Below are 17370 nucleotides of genomic sequence, written 5' to 3'. Positions count from 1 at the left end.
CTTAACTGTCACTTTGACAGGACAAATGTTTCCTTGCCCCTCTCGTTTGTAATGCGGGAGCTGGCGAAAACTTCTGGGAACTGGGGAGATAACAATGTTTAGAAACGACAATGCCTAGAATGTCTTGCATAGCTGGCATGAGATTTGAAGAAATGAGTAGAGGCTCTATATTTTGTAAGGTTCTTGGTAGTGTCTCGAGACAGACTGTTAAAGGAAACAGGAGGCCGCAGTTTTTCCTTTGATCTGCCAATGGGCTTCTTGAAAACCCAGCTTGCGAGTTATGTCCACATAATTTAGATAGTTTTGTGGATCTCTCTGAAATATGCCAGTTTGACTAGAGCAGAGCACGTTTGTGTGTGTCTGCGTGCGTGCGCACGTGCGTGCGTGTGTGTGAGAAGCTTTAATTGACAGCAACACTAATATGACCATATGGTTCACTGCCCCTGTATGTCACCATGTCCTGGGAAAACAGTGGCTGACCTATACCACAAATGATTCACAGCACACAATACAAAGAAATGTTGTTCCAGTCCATGCAGCTATTCATACATCAGAGAGATGCTGGGGCTCCTCTCATCGTCGTATTTACAGTATCTGTTTTAAACCGCTCAAGACACCGTCCAACTAAGTTGCTTTGTAATCGTAAAACAGCATCAACTACAGTAAATACCTCAAATTGACAGATGTAACTCACTCCTTCAGGAACTCTATAAGGTTGGATGTTCAGTCCAGGTGCGTTACCTGAGATTTCGGACCAGCCTGTTCTTCTGAGGTAGATCCAGGAAGTCGATGAGGAAATCCATGCGTGCCCGTGTGTCCTTGGACGTCAGGCCGTGGATACGGCCAAAGAAGGTCAAAGTGTCACTGATGGTGAATTCGTTGTACAGCGCCAGGTCCTACACAACACAGTAGAGTGGGGCGAGTGTGGGTGAAGGGTTTGAAACATTCAGATCTGTGTCACAAATAACATCTTATCACCTCTGCGAGGTATCAACATCAGAGAGAAGTGAGACCTATAAGGAAATACTTTACAAAAACTCAACATTCACGTGGCTTAGCGTTCAACAAGCGCGTTTCTGCATTTGCTGCTATACAGCTACAAATCAGGTGCCCTGAGAACAGGTGACGAGTCAACTTACAGACCTCTTTCTATTCTAGGTCACAAACCACTTCCTATTGGTGGAGTTAGCCATGTGTGTTATCATCAACACTCGATATCCAGTCGGACAGGACAGGGAAAACATGATGCTGGAGGGGTGCCGATAGCTGAGTGGGTAAGGTGCACAACACATGGGCTCTGATTCCTGACAGTGAGTCGCGGGTTCGATTCCCGCGCCCGGTGGACCCTTGATGCACGTCACTCACCAATTCTCTCTTCACTGTGGACAATCAATAAAGCCCAAAAGATATCTAATGACATGACGGCACTGGTTGCAAGAAGGATTGAAATTGAGGAGCTCCTGAGCAAGGCACTTGGTGACACATTGCTCTAGTAGTCTAATGTATCTACTTCAGGGACAACTTTAGAAAGCTGTTGCAGGCAGCATGTTTAAAACTGTAAACAGGCCTGAGAAACAGCAAGTGTGCAACACACAGCATACTACATAAAAAGTACACACATCTCAGCATTCATACGATGGGAATACCATGTGATAGTAGCACAATTGGACCACTTCAGCCATTTTAAATCTATCTTCTCATATAAATGGTCCCCACTAATGTTCATTATAAGATGGCACCATTTCTGTCTACTCACTGTGTCTCTGAGGAGGGCTATGAACAGGTCAGATACCTGCCTACCAGTGATATTGGTCATTTCAAAGAAGATATCAACTTTCATCTTCTTCTTCTTTACTAATGCAAGATCAATGCCTTAAAGGTGTAGGGTTTCAGCCTGAAACGTTGGATCTGAAGTTTCTGAACCAATCAAAGCGTCACATCCCTCCAGGCTATGGGGTCTCAAAGTCTGTGACTTCCTGCATGTTTTGTTTGTAAACAAAAGTGACAGGGAGCTGTGGAATAGCACAACGAAGCATGGGAGAGATCACTGGTGAGCTTCATTTTTATTGGCTTTTATCGATGTGTATCTCTACACGTCATCATGCAGCACGTTTTCAGGAAGTAATTTAAAACATATTTGTATGGACTTTTGATATAAAAACACACCGAAATGAGAATTAGCCATTTTTTTGGCATCCATTGTTAGGTATGCCCATATGATGACCACGGATATCTATTCTATATTGGAGAAGTTGTACCCAACACATGGCAAGAAACCCAAAGACACAACAGCTACGTCGCTACAACACCATCTTACACACTACACCCACACACACTCACACGGCAGTGACGTCACACACTTACCTTCGCAGTGTTGCAACGCTATCTCCTCCTATCGCGCCGAACGCCAAAACTCGACACCACCCGCCAAACACTGGCACTGCCACCAAAAATGCCTCCCTTCCACACTCACGCCGCCAATGCATTTGTTTACTACAAACATTATCGCCCGAAGCACCCACACCCCCGGAACACTGTTGCCCTTTCACCACGCTAAATTCGCCAGGTCTATGCAAGTGAGCACAAATTACATGTGAGAAAATTCATTCACAAGCCCACAAATGCCATTCAAATGCCATTCAACACACACTACGACTCGCTTACAATTCGCAAACCTGGCAACACTGCCCTGTCTTCTAATAGGCCCACACTAGCTCTCAGAAGTCAGAATCTGATCTCCCGCAGGAGAAGAGAAACAAGGAAGGGGAGAGGAATTGTAGCCTCACGATTTTGCTTATTCCTTCTAAATCTCTGTATTTAAAATATCGCTCTCTCAGCGAATCTCTTAGTTGCATCAACATTGTACTTTGTCAGAAGTTGGTTTGTGCTAAGTATTCACGATTACACAGATCGCATTGGGCTATTTCGCCTGCAAGCCATACTGCAGAGTACTTTTGATTGCGCACACACACACACACACGCACACACACACACACACACACACACACAGGAATAGCCATGCAGGCTATACGCGGCACCAGCAAGACAGGACGTTATAATCTTGAGTTTCATTAAATAACTGTCTTTCTCCGCACGTGCACACACAACATTATTCAAGTCAAATGCGTAACGGCAATATTGGGCTAATATAGGCTACCAATACAGGACGTTATAATCTTCACTTTCATTAAATAACTCTGTCTTTCTCTGCACGCGCACGTGCGCACACAACATTATTCAATATTGGGCTAATATAGGCTACCAATATGTGGCTAGCCTACAGGGATTTACCCACGGAATGAATATATATATATATATTCATCTATACCAGGGCTGCCCACACTTTATTTTACTTCAGAGCTACTTTCAAAACAACCAGCTCATATACCCACCAAATAAAACTATCATCCCATTGCAGAAAATAGTTACAAAATGTAATTGAGGCTACATACAGTGGTGTCACCTTCATCTGTACCAGGCTGACTTCTATAGGTTTTGAAAGGTACCTTTCTTTTTTTTTCTTTTTTTTTTCTTTATTTACCCAGGGAAGTAGCTGAGCACAGGTGCTCATTTTCAGCAAGGCCCTGCACATCGAAACACACACACACACACACACACACACACACACACACACACACACACACACACACACACACACACACACACACACACACACAAAATGTCATGTCAAAGGTACCTCTGGAAGCCACACCTCTGATGGGTCGGGTTTAGTCTTAAGGGGTGTGTTTTTTTCACCCACTGTGTAATACAATGAATGGACGGTAGGTGGCAGTAGTACAGAGGCCAGAGAAACTATAAGACAAACGCACATGGAATGGGAAATAGAGCGGGGGAAATGGAAATGGTAGGGTTTTTATTTTTGGTATTTGACTTTGCTACTGATGATTGTACGCAACAACAACTATTGCATTGTGTGTTTGAGCTGACAGGCCCTTTTTTATGTCAATCAATCAAGTCATCTCAGGTCATCTCAAGCGGCAGATGCAAAAATAGTTTTTTATATTAAAATTATATATATTTTTAGGGCCATGTCATGTGCAAAGCCTTTGTGATCTATAACTTTTGGGCACCGCTTAACATCAGATCAGGGGTTTTGTCGGCCAGCGCCAAAAATGCTCCCCGACAGCATAATCGGAGCAAATAACGGGCAGTGTGTATGAGCCATAACGTGTTGACTACACTACACTACACTAATAAGGACACATAATAATAACTAATAACCCATCCGTTACTACATGTGGAGTCAACTCCCGCAATTTCCTTCTTCCCATAGTGCGCGGCAACGTAACTCTGGGATGAGCGGCCGCAAAGCGGCCGCGAAATTCTAGTGGTCTAAAAGTGTGAAAAACGTATTTTTCATTTCACTACGACTTTAATACAAAATAAAATAAAATAAAAGGTTCAATTCTTGTTTGAAATGACCCTTGGCTGCCCTAATAATTATTTTGTTGTTCACTGATATTTTTGAAAGAACATTGTTTTCCGGAAGTGCATTCCAATGAATTAGGCCTTAATTTCCTATAGGTGTGCCAGGGGGAAAGCACAGAGTGTGTTACACTTCCGTGTAGTTTGTGAGGATTGTGATGCTAGGTATGTAATAGAGGGTATGCGTGTGACATCATCATCAAACCATGAAGTTATGTGGGAACGCCTACTGAGTGGCAAAAAACTACTTTCTGGACTTGACAGCCCATACATCCACACAGAAAAGTCCTATCTGATTGCATTAAATGACTTTAAACAACATTAAATTCACTTTGTCACTCATGGGCGGAGCTTGGGGGGGGGGGGGGGTGCAGGGGTTGCATTGCACCCCCTGGTGGCCGGGGGTGAAATGTCTTCTTCTTTTTTTTTAAGTAAAAAAAGAAAAGAAAAGAAAAGTTCAAGATTATTTTTATTTTAATAAAATTATAATAATTGTGAGAAACAAATCTGAATTCTATTATGTTTTGTTTTACAATACATTCATTTTATAGTAGTCATCATGTCACATTATTTTATTTTATCGCCCCACCTGCCCCCAGCAGAGCAGTCACAACCACCGTGTCCGGGAAGTTTGGACACAACAACCCCCCCCCCCCCCCCCCCCCAACGTTAATAGGAAAAAACAAATGTTCATTTTCCACCTTCTATTACGAGAAGCATGCGTGGATGGAATATTCCGTTTTAAAGGATGCAGTGTTTTGTTTTGCCTGCCGACACTTCCAGAATGACAGCAACGTGGACTAATTTCGTAATACCGGCGTGAGTGCCTGGAGTAGACTGGGCTCGAAACTGGACAAACATGCGATATCTTAAATGGGATCACTTTAAAAAGAGTGCATCTTCAGGCTCTATTGCAGCTAAACTTTCAGAAAGTCACAAAGCTACTGTAGAGAAGAACAGGTTGTATCTGTCCAAAGTTGTTGATATTATTAGGCTATTGTCTAAACTTGGATTGCCTTTCCGTGGACACAGGGAGGGGATAGATTCAGAAACACGGGGCAATTTTCTTGAGATTCTTCTCTAAATATGATACTGGATTTGAAAGCATGCAGTCAAATCATTTTAATTCAACATCCCCAAATTTCCAGAACGAAATAATTGATATCTGTGCAAACTTGGTTTATGCAGATATTGCAGAAACATTACAGGATACTGGTTTCTTCAGTATTATGGCAGACAAGGCCAGGTCCTCTAAAACGGAACAATTGTCAATTTGTTTAAGATACGTTGAGCAGCTTGAAATCAAGGAGCGTTTTCTGTGTTTTATTGATTGCTCAGCATATCGTGGTGCAGCTGCTATAGTGGACGCTATAAACACAGGACTGGAGATGGGTGGTTTAAAAAACATCCCAATTGTTGCTCAGAGTTATGACAGTGCCTCCGTAATGTCGGGTCACGTTTCAGGCGTGCAGCAAAAAAAAATGAAACCCCGTGCTGTGTGTGTGTGACACACACACACACACACACACACACACACACACACACACACACACACACACACACACACACACACACACACAACTACGGGGTTTCATTAGTACAGCAGGTAGTAGTGTGCTGCTGTACTACCTAAATAACTATTTTTTTAGGGGGTAGGGCATTGTAAAAACGCTAAAATAATAAAATAAAGGTTAAAAAAATCGCAGTCGCACCCCCTGGCATCTAGTTCAAGCTCCGCCTATGTTGTCACTCACTTTGCCACTCGATGTGCCATTCACTTTAAGCATGCGCATACCCTCTCTAAGTAATTCAGTGGTGGATGAAGTACTCTGTTACTTACTATTACTCACTATTTGTTACTTAATATGTGTTGCTTACTTGCGGCATATATCCCACCATCTTCCCTGGAACCTCATGTCCTGGAAACGCAGGCGGCTTCCCCAACACAGTGATGTGACCATGTGAGATCTTCAGAGTTCCCACAATGCATTTCAGCAGTGTCGTCTTCCCACATCCGCTTGGGCCCAGCAGACCATAGCTGCAAAAAAATAGATAAAAGCATTTGGTTAAATAGTAACAAAAAAAACAGTTGAAGCCATTCATCCAACATTTACACTCAAAAGTGCATAAGATGCTCATTTCTGCAATGCATTAAAGCTGCTATACCCGGTATATTGCATGCATTCAATGTTGGCTTCATTGTCTCCTATTGTTGAGTATACAAACTGAATGATAAAGATACTGGCATTAGTGTAGGCCTATAATAGTCCTGGGAAAATTGGGCAATTAACCAAAAATATATCAAGGCCGATATAGCTGACTTAATGAAGGGTAATCGAATAATCAAGAAGCAGGTTTTTGTTTTGTTAAAGGACCACTTCACCACTTTTCAACGTATCTTCGTTATAATATAATTGGTCCTCACTAATGAATGATTAAAAATAAACACAATTTATTTTCTCATAGGAGGGCTGTGGGCAGTTCAGAAACTCGTCCACCAGTGACATCATCGTTAGGCAGATTTAAAAAGAAGAAAAAAAGATTAGTATTATCGTGAGAATGATGGCTTCAATTATCTCATTGCAACTTTTTAGGAATAGAAAGCCTGCAGTTTTAGTTAGCTTGGATTCCCCATCGATGTTGTCACTGGTGGACGGGTTTCTGAACTGCCCACAGCCCTATGCATGAGACACAGACACTAATTGTGGCATTTTATCATGAACATTAGTGAGGACCAATTATATGAAGATAGGTTGAAAAGTGGTGAAGTGGTCCTTTAATGATTTGTATTTTTATATATATCTAGGATAATAATTAATATATATATATATTAAAAAGAATTGTTAACCTTGTATCATACTTCATTCAGTTCATCACAATTATTTTTTTAAATCATTAATTCATCGTAATCGAGGCAAAAGTTTGAATTAATTGTCAGATTGATTTGAAGTCATATTGCCCAGCCCTTGCCTACAATAACACATGAGCTGAAAATAGACTCCACTCCCATAGACAACAAGGAACAAGGAACAAGAGATAACAGATGAAAATGGTAGCTAGCTAGAAGCTAATGTATACTATAACCAGTAGTCTGGACAAGATAGCAACACTTGAAATATAGACACTTGAAAGACAGCCTGAAAAAGATTTAAGCGATGGGGTGGTGGTTAAAACCCACAGTACTTCTTTGGACTCACACATCTAGACCTTGCTGCTCTACAACAAAATCCAAACAGAGCCATGTTGTCCATGCTCTCTCTCTCTCTCTCTCTCAGCTTTCCAGCTGACTTGGAAGAAAGTAAATTATAAAACGGATAGTAGCAGGTTTTATGACTATGCCTCCATGTCTCCAACAAATTAACTGCCACGTATTAATTCATGAATTCTTCCGCCACTGACAGTGTTTTTCAGTGAAGACCCTTATTTTGAAGGCCCACGGAACCCGAGACGACGTGGGCGTCACTCAACAACGACGTGTTGAGTGACTTACGATCGTCTTTTCTTTTACCAGGAAAATACATTTCCTTAGTTATGGGCCATTAAATAGAGCTTGTTTTGACCAAAAATATGATCTGAAACTTTACTTCCGGTTCATTTTTGGTTGTATCTGTCGCTTAGCAACCTAGAACCATTCATAGGTTGACGAAGAGCGCAATCTAAAATAAACCACTGAAAAAACCACAATCTCCGTCATCTGCAATGAAGTGTTGGATTAGACCTTGGTGTAGATCTCTGCCAACGGAAGGGAATGTGTTAAGTTAAGACCTGGTACTGTACTTGTGAACTGTACGTGAAAAATAGGGCCCCTGGTGCTAGTTGAACTGTGAAGCAATAGATTCATATCGGAGGAAATTCCAGGTCTGTCTGTCTGTCTGTACAACATCAAATCACAATATATCTTTTTGAATTGTGAAAGGTCAAATGTCATGGTGTTTCACTTTCCTTGTTTCAGTTCCAGGATTACATCACAGATGTGAAAGATACATATACAGTAAATAATAGGACCCTACGTGTTCACAGCCACCTACTTTGCTGTTGCACCCATGTCGCTTAACGCAGTGGATATTGCAACTGATGCAATATCACATGGTGACACATGGTGGAGGGCCCCATGGATTGATATAGTCTACTTTCTCTTGCATGTTTGACCCACGAGCATGGCATTGTTTTGACAGGAAAGGTCCGTTCTATACAGTACATATATTTGTATGCATAATATGATGTTGTAAATAAAAAACATTGGTGCTTCAGTTTGTCCTTGTGAGGCTCAGCAATGCACACCTCTACGTTGTCAGGATGTTGTAACACTGACCCTTGCCCTTCATGAATAAGATAAGAAAGGCAGCTAAATTCCTGAGCTCTGAAGCAAAATAAGTCATATTGTAATCATGTTCATACCTAAAATTCTTACAAACTGTGTTCCTAGTGGGCAGACAAGGACAGAGTAAAGGCCTTTATATACTTTGTTGTAATAGCCAATCTACAAGCTCAAAGGTTTGGAGCTGCTATTTTTGGTGAGCGACACAAGTGTGATCGATCAATCCATGGGTGAACACATGACAGAGCAAAAGAGACAAGAGACCAACAGATGGTCTGATGGTTTGAGTATGTGTAAACCGGTGCTTAAGGAAAGCACTAAGCAGATGTTGGAGGTGGGTAAACACCTCATGTAATTGTATATGCTCGCATCCAGTGACAAAGTAGTTAGATTCTCGAAGCACTTAGACAGATGATGCGGGTGGGGGTGGATCATGGATGGATGGTGTAGAAAAGTGGAGAAATGGAGAGAAACAGAGCGACTGAGACGAGAGAAAGACAGAGACAGAGAAAGAGACAGTCAGAGACATAGAAAAAGCAGAACACTTGATAATAATGTACTAAAATATAGGAACAGAAAGGAGAACCGTAATCTGAGAATGTTGAGGTCAATTTTTCACATCACTTTTTGATGCAACATACAGTTGCCTGGTGAGCTGTGTGATCCACTAAGCAAAAAAAAGGCTGAATTGAGGGGGGAAAGGGTTCCAATGGTGGGTTGAGGTTCTGGTTGGTATTGCATTGTTTTTGTTACACCACATAATATAAATCAACTATGATTATACCAAACTAAACACATTTTTAACAAGGCCCGAGGGAATCATTTTGGAGGTGTGTTCTGCCGTGCGTGGGTTATATCCGCTCTGGACCAGATCAGTAAACTGTAAAAGGAGTTGATCCCAGGCTACTTGGATCGCCCATAAACTGCGAACTGAGGCCTGTTCTTCTGCTGCACTAGTGTTGCACTCATTTATGAATCTCACTGGCTAAAATGTAATGTTTAATAGATTAACGTATAAAGTCTGAACCACTGCTTCAGGCTTTGTTTTGTTTCCCTAACTCACAGTTGCCCGAGGCTTGTCTTGTTTTATCTTGTTTTCAGACCTGGGCCAGCAGGTATGTGTGAGTGTGTCAAAAGTGAAATCTGTGAAATGCTGCTGAGCGTACTTTAAATCACCTGTCACTCACTCACTCACTCACTCACTCACTCACTCACTCACTCACTCACGCACGCACGCACGCACGCACGCACGCATGAACCTACCCACTCACACACACACATGCGCGCACAGGGCTTAAAGCCAAAAACAATCCCAAGACTGAAAATGTTTTTTTGCAAATCTGCACTGATCTCATTAAATGACCCCTATGAGATCCTCAGGACTGAAATCAGTCCCCAGGGCTGAGAACTTTAAGCCATGCGCGCACACATGCGCCCACACATGCGCGCACACATGCAAACTACTTAGTTTGCATGTGTGCTCTACCTGGGGATCCAGGGGTTTGTCTGGATAGTAAAACCAGACAAAGTCTTATTGAGAAATATTTCTGGTCCCTTTGAGGGACGTTTTATGGCTAAAAAGTATTTTAGGGCTAAGATAACAATTAGTAGCCTAAATGTTTCTGGTTTAGGTCATTGTTAGCATTAGGCAGGGGGTATTGTCGACTCGCACTGCGGTGGGCATATGCGCGCACAAGCAAGTGTGTGTGTGCCAATGGAGCAGTGCTCCACTGACACACATTCAATGAAAGACCAATATGGAATGTAATGAGAGAGAGAGAGCGCCATGAGAAAAGATTGTTGGCACATAGCCACAACTCCCGGATCTCCAAAACAAAACCAGGACTGAGCTGCCAGCCATGCAGGACCTCTACACTGAGAGGATCATAAAAGACCGCAATAATGGACTGTTCACTCTGCTACTGTCTAGCAATGTTGCTACCAGTTGTATTGTATGACAATAAACACCCGGACGGACAGACAGACAGACAGACAGACAGACAGACAGACAGACAGACAGACAGACAGACAGACAGACAGACACACACGAACACACTCACATGTGTCCCTGTGGCACGGTCAAGTTGAGGTTGCTGATGACCTTCCGTTTACCGTATGACCGGCACACATCTCGGCACCGGATCGCCGAACCCTCCAGTCCAGGGGACGGAATTGGCGGATCCTCCAAATCTGTCTTCATGTCCCCCTGTAACTGGCAGAGGAGAAATATGTTTTTTGTACATGATGATCATAAGTGATGAACGAGACCTTTGCACAACTGAGCATTGTTGCTAAAATGACTTCACTCAGAGACTGCAAAGGGTCAATTATTAGACTCAGAGTTCAATTAACACCCAGGATTTTGCAGTGTAGGAGATGGCCTTCCGTTTATAGAATGTGGAAAATAATTTAAATATTGACAATATGTTATTGTAAATACAATGCTTAGGAAATAGTCAGGAATCGTAAGGAATAACATTTTAACTTTTGGTAAATTCCTTCTAATGCAAACGCATTGGTGGACAATTCTACACAGCGAAAATATTGTGTTCATCAGTGATGTAAATATGTTTTCAATGTAATATCCGGGGATGCAGGGATGGTCTTTTAGATGACATTTTATGAGTCCCACTTCAACGACGTTAGGAGTCATATTTTGCCATTTTTACAAATGACAGCATTTAACTCCAATTTCATTTCATATAGTTATAATTCAATTCAATTCAATTTGAATAAAGTGTCAAATCACAACAAGTTGTCTCAAGACACTTTACATATAGAGCATGATGTGGTTATATTCATGCAGAAAACAGAAGAAGAAATGATTATTATAACTAAAGCTAGCAAAATAACTCTTATATAAGAAGTCAATTTCACATGAATACGCTGTATAGCTCAGATGTTCAACACAGGTGTAGTGGGGTAAAAATGCATTGATGTGTGTAGCTGAAGCGACACATTCAAGTAGTCACCAGCGGTGGCCTGGCCACTACTATGACGGGAGACTATAACTGGATGTGATTTGTCACAGGTGTCAATGGCGTGTCAGCCATCCTTTCCCCTCGAAAGGTTTTTACATTATGTTCACCATCAGATAGCTGCACCAGAAAGGAATCTGGGTCAGAAAACAACCCATTGACCTGTAATCTCTAATCTCAGGCTCCTTGCACAGGCTTCTCTGCTCTTCGCCTCCATCTCTCTTAATCTGGCATCTTTTATTTCCCAAGCGGGAGATTTGAGGGGAAACTTCAAGTAAATCTGGCCCCGTTATCTGGGCTTTGGCACTGCCAAACAAACTCAGCATCATCAATGTGTATGGATTTGTGTAAGCTATTCAAATACAATTTATTTTATGTTTGCAAAAGGAGGATAAACCATCACATATTGATTTTTGTCCTGTATCTGTACTTTGTTACCTTTTGAGGATTTGTACTATAAATGTACTGTAGACATTTACCTTTTACTACAATTAATTTCCCCTTCAAAGTACTTGCTACATTGCCATCCCATGAAAAACAATCTATTTGAAAAGAACATTTGTGTGTAAGTTATTAATTGCTGTCAGCATGTTCACCCTGGTCAGTCAGTATGTTATTTATATCAAGGAAGATGTCAGCAGCAAATGAAACAATCATCACCCATAGCCATATAAGAAATACTGTAATGTACTATGAGAATTCTTATTGGCTGAGCCACTGAAATGATCTCAGCTAGACCTAGAAAGCCTGTGATCATTAATTAACTCCGTACATTTTCATGTACTGTACATACTGTATGAAACAACAAGAGCCGTTCTAGGGCTAGATCTCAGCATTCTCAAATTTGCCCTAAACTATGTGGCACATTGTCATAAAAAATTCATTTTTGTTCATTTGAATTTTGAACACATTTATTTGTAGGATGGAGTCGATGGACCATACGGTATAAATATCATAGAGGTTAACAGCATTTATTTTTTGTTTCAATACTCAAGTATATTTAATATCAAAATGATAACTTGGGATATTTTAGTACAGATATTGCATAGCCTATAGTAGGCTACTTTACCAGAGTCGTTTTCTGGTGAGATACTATATCTTTACTCAAGTGTGGCTTTCATGACAGATAGGCTATCTATTAATCACCTCAGATAAAATATATAAAATAAAAAGATTGCACAGCCGTGGTGCACGTCTGCTCTGTCGAGTCTGTCCTAGCCTTTGATATACAAGACTGTCATATGATGACCGTCTTGTGATCCAACTCCAAGGCTAGTGTTCCCAGATCTGACGATGCTAATATATAGCCTATAGGCTATAGAGAGAGAGATAGAGAGACCCATGGCCCTGGGAATAACTTGAATACTTGATGGACCAAAACTTACCTGCAAAGGCGATTTGGTCGAGAAGATTCTGAGGGATGGATGGAGTGCTGTGTAGACTAGACTCACTAGAGTGTGTACTCGTGGGTCTAAGGTAAAGAACTAACCTGCTCAGGACCATCGGCTGACGATTATTTAACCAGTGCAGTAGAGAAGTGGTAGAACAGGTTCAGTCCCTCCTAGGCATTAATTCGGACGCGCAATGTGAAGGGATCGATCCCTCTGCATGCCGTAGATATGCACCTGTCTGCACAACCGACCCGCCTCCTTCTGCCTATGCATCTGTCTTACAGTCTATGATCTGTCTGCTAAACTTCATACGCCAGAATCAGACAGATTATGGTCTTTCTTACCTCAGGCTCTTAACTAGCAACAACACCGTGACCGGCGTAAACAGAATGCGCCTCCGGTTACGTATGTGTCAACATCTACACCTTGTAAACCGAAAGCTCCGTCAAACGGTAGTTTCAGTACTAGTGCTGAAATTAACGAGGCAAAACCATCTATGGGCAAAACCAGTGTCAAGTCAAACAAGCATAAGCATATGACTTCCTGTCGACGGATTTCATAATAAAAGGAGATAATATTTTTACATTGTTAATCAACAATACGTTGGTCTAGTAAAAAAAGGTATTGGACACAAAATGTTAGTAGCCTACTAATAGGCCTATACTACTACTACTTAAAAGTTTAAAATATGTAGGCAGTAGGCACTGTAGGCCTACACAGTGTACATTTTAAAGCTTTACCCTCGTATAGCGAACGAAAATAAAAGCCTGGGTACCTACTACCGAGGCTAGTGATGGGGCACATCTACTCAAATATAAACATGCATGCATTTATGAAATGAAATAAAAACTCAAACTTTCAGGCGACAACTGTTTACCTGACATTCCTGTCATGTTGGGACCAACACAGCCAATCAGACAAATTGAAACACCTGTGTTTTACAGTGTTGTGTTATCCAAGCTATCATAAAATACATTACAGCATTTATTTTCCTGTGAAGCATTCTGAAATTGAAGCAATTGAAAATATTAAATGACCAAACGCCTACACTCGTGAGCAGGTTTCTGAACTGTCCAAAGCCCATATGGGCTTTGGACAGTGTATTATTGCATATGCACCAATACACAGAGAGTAGACATAAATAGTGCCATATGCTATGAGCATTAGTGGGGAATGAGGACCAATTAGCCTTTCAAGGGGTTGAAAATGAAAGGGTTACTTGAGACTATTGCTCGAAACTGGTCAATGTAAAAAAGTAAACAATCTATCAACCCAACTTTTATTTTAAGACCGGAAGATACACTAGTCCGATTTGACAATGTCCTTATTTGCGCTGCTTGACATGGACGGTGGACCATGGTAAACGCTTGCTTTGGTAAACCGAGCAAGTCTGCTCCAATGACACTGACAGTCAGTGTCTGCTGACAGCCTGCCAAGTTGCCAAGTGCCAATTTGCGTCACTGGCTGCCGTTGAAACGAGGGCCGCTCACAATCTAGAAAATCGATTCGGCAAGGGATGAAACGGGGCTACCAGCGGAGTAGCAGTAACAGTTGTGAGCTATTTATAATCTATTCTAGACTAGGCTGTGCCAATGATCACCACCCTGCTGCCACTGAACAGCTGTCATTATGAATGATATTGCTTGCAGCCATGATGATCTGCTTGCTACTGGTGCTATATGTTCGGTGTGCGACACCCGCGCGTAACGAAGCCTAAACATTTATCTTTTTCAATTATTGATGCCGTTCCATATAGTATTCATCAAATGCTGCAATGCGTGCATGCATATAGGCTATATGCATGCCTAAATGCGCGCGCTCTTGCAGAAAATCTTTGTGATCATCATCTAGCTCGAAAAAAAAAGAAAAAAACAATACCCCAAATGTCTTGCTTTCCCTGTCCTGTGATAGAGAAATAAATCAATGACCGAATTTCTGACTTTCTACTGGTGCATTCTTCTCGTGCGCCCGGCCTCCATCCCCGTCGTAACGTTTGCTGCAGCAGCACCAGCATCGTTCAGCCCACCCTCCAGTCCAGCCCATCAAAATAGACACCATATACTCCACAACCATCCCTTTTGCTCTTACCCGTTCCTCCATCTCCGTGCTTTCAAGAGGTGCTGTTGTCGCATCATGACCAACTGCGTCCGCCGCCATGGCTGCGGAGGGGACGGGACGGCAGTCTGACGCTGTGCACTCGGTGCAGACGCAGTGATGGAAGATGCGCACGTAAATGGCCACTGAACTCGGTCAATCTCTACGTTACATTGGGATAGCGCGCGGTGCCCTGCCTGTATGCATTCGTCTGTGCATGGGGATTGTTGTAAACTCTAATTGGACCCTCGTCTGGTTCCGACAGACAGGTAGTGTGTGCAGGCTGGGGTGGTGTGTGACAATCCAGTTGAAGTATTCCTTTGGTACGACTACGACGACTGCGGCGGCGTGCCCGGGAGAACAAATAACGGGACACGAGACAGTATCACTCTAAAGGTTCACAAAGTTTATTACACAACAGGGAACATATATAGTGCTGGATCATAAATTATAATGACGTGACAATAAGATATGAGACAAAATAACGTGCCTATAAGCAAGGCTGACTTTGCTGCCGCCGAGATGTCTCTCGTAGCCTATCTATAAAGTGCTACAGTTCAGGCAGTACACAATACATATCCACATTCCACAAATGCGAACACGTGCCTATACATGTATACGATGTATTAACCTGTGGCTGTAGTAGGGCCAACGGTCTACTAACTCAGTGGTTCCCAACCTGTGGGTCGGGACCCCCAGGGGGGTCCCCAGATGACAGTGAAGTGACAATTGTTCTAAGACCATTTTAATGGGCCTATCTCAAAAAGGGGGGGGGGGGGAGAAAGAAAATAAAAAGACCAATTATTTCATAAAAAGTAAACAAACTATATATGGACAGAGGCAACATTTTTGAAAATAGAAGATCTACAAGCTCACAGCGGCTTGCATTGTGAGGCCTTGTGATCTTGTAGATGTGCCATTTGCACACAGCCTGAATAGGTTGAGATTTGTAACTGTAACTGTAACTCACCTGATAACTCACCTGATACTGTAACTCACCTGATAGGCAAGAGGCTGATTGATTGCTCAATGCTAAATCCTTATCCCATGGTAGACACAATCAATCATCCTGTGCGACAGGCTACATTAGACGTCTGAACTGGTCATTAAGAATGGATGCATTGGTTAATTAAATTAATCTTGAGGGGAAAAAAATAAATGAAAAACTTCTGAAAAGTATAGAAGCAGAAATAATAATTGGATGAGATTAGGAATAGCATAGATATAGCATGATCATCTTTTCTCCTGGCTGTGCCCAACTGCTCTTCAAAACTTGGCTATAGTGGAGATCTCGTTGTTAGGAGTATTATAGGAGATGTATATGCACATATACATATATGCTTTGGATATTGTATCAATCATTCAATCAATCAATCAATCAATCAATCAATCAATCAATCAATCAATCAATCAATCAATCAATCAGTCAGTCAGTCAGTCAGTCAGTCAGTTTTACTGTCCAAAGTAAAATTGTTCAAAGACGTTGGAAAACTTCTTTGAACAATTTTTAACAGAACTTATTTTTAGTGGTTCTAGAACGAACTTTTTAATGACCCTCTTCTTTAAAATAGCCTTTTAACATGTTAGATAGAAATTGATGCTTGCGTGGTATTGCTACATGAACATATAGCTGTGATTTCCATAGCAACCACTAGATGGAGGCACAGGATAATCTACAATACATTTGTAGATAATTATTTTACATAACCTTATAATTATTATATAATATATAAATATTGTTTGTTATAAATATAATATAAATTATTTTATTGTTTCAACAATTTATAATTAAATTATAAATGTTGCCTTAATTAACTCATCTGCACACACACACACACACACACTCTGTAGCCGTCAGATTGAGATTGCAGATGTTCAGTCATCATGCCTGCATGTCCCTCTTTCCAACAGGAGCGACCCTGTTCTTGTTTTGGATCTGGTGGTGGCTGGTGTTTTCTCTCAATCTTAACTCTCTCCAGGGAAAAGCCCAGCCTCCTCTTCCATGATGTAGATTGTAGAAGTCCCCTCCTCCTCTCTCCCTTGAGGTCTCTCTCTGCTACAGCTTCTTATGCAGTCAGGCGTCAGCAGTAGGAGAGCTGCTCCTCTCTTCTTCTTTTTTTCTTTCTGTTTCTTTTTAAAGATT

General features: G+C 41.6%; 1 protein-coding gene across 1 annotated transcript in view; it reads right to left on the bottom strand.

Annotated features, from left to right (window-relative positions):
- abch1 (ATP-binding cassette, sub-family H, member 1) overlaps positions 1-13376 on the bottom strand; it is a 39441-nt gene extending 26065 nt beyond the window's left edge. The window contains exons 1-4 of the mRNA XM_083775384.1: positions 13128-13376; positions 10825-10976; positions 6325-6484; positions 742-896 (exon numbers count right to left, since the gene is read on the bottom strand). Coding sequence (XP_083631510.1) covers positions 742-896; positions 6325-6484; positions 10825-10964 — 455 coding nt within the window. The 5' untranslated portion in view covers positions 10965-10976; positions 13128-13376. The remainder of the gene's footprint in view (positions 1-741; positions 897-6324; positions 6485-10824; positions 10977-13127) is intronic.
- Between the last annotated feature and the right edge of the window lie 3994 nt (positions 13377-17370).

The sequence above is a fragment of the Protomyctophum parallelum genome, assembly GCF_964188405.1.
Source record: "Protomyctophum parallelum genome assembly, chromosome: 10".
Classification (NCBI taxonomy): Eukaryota; Metazoa; Chordata; class Actinopteri; order Myctophiformes; family Myctophidae; genus Protomyctophum; species Protomyctophum parallelum.
Note: the sequence above shows the minus strand (reverse complement) of the source record. Positions and strands in the feature narration are given on the sequence as shown.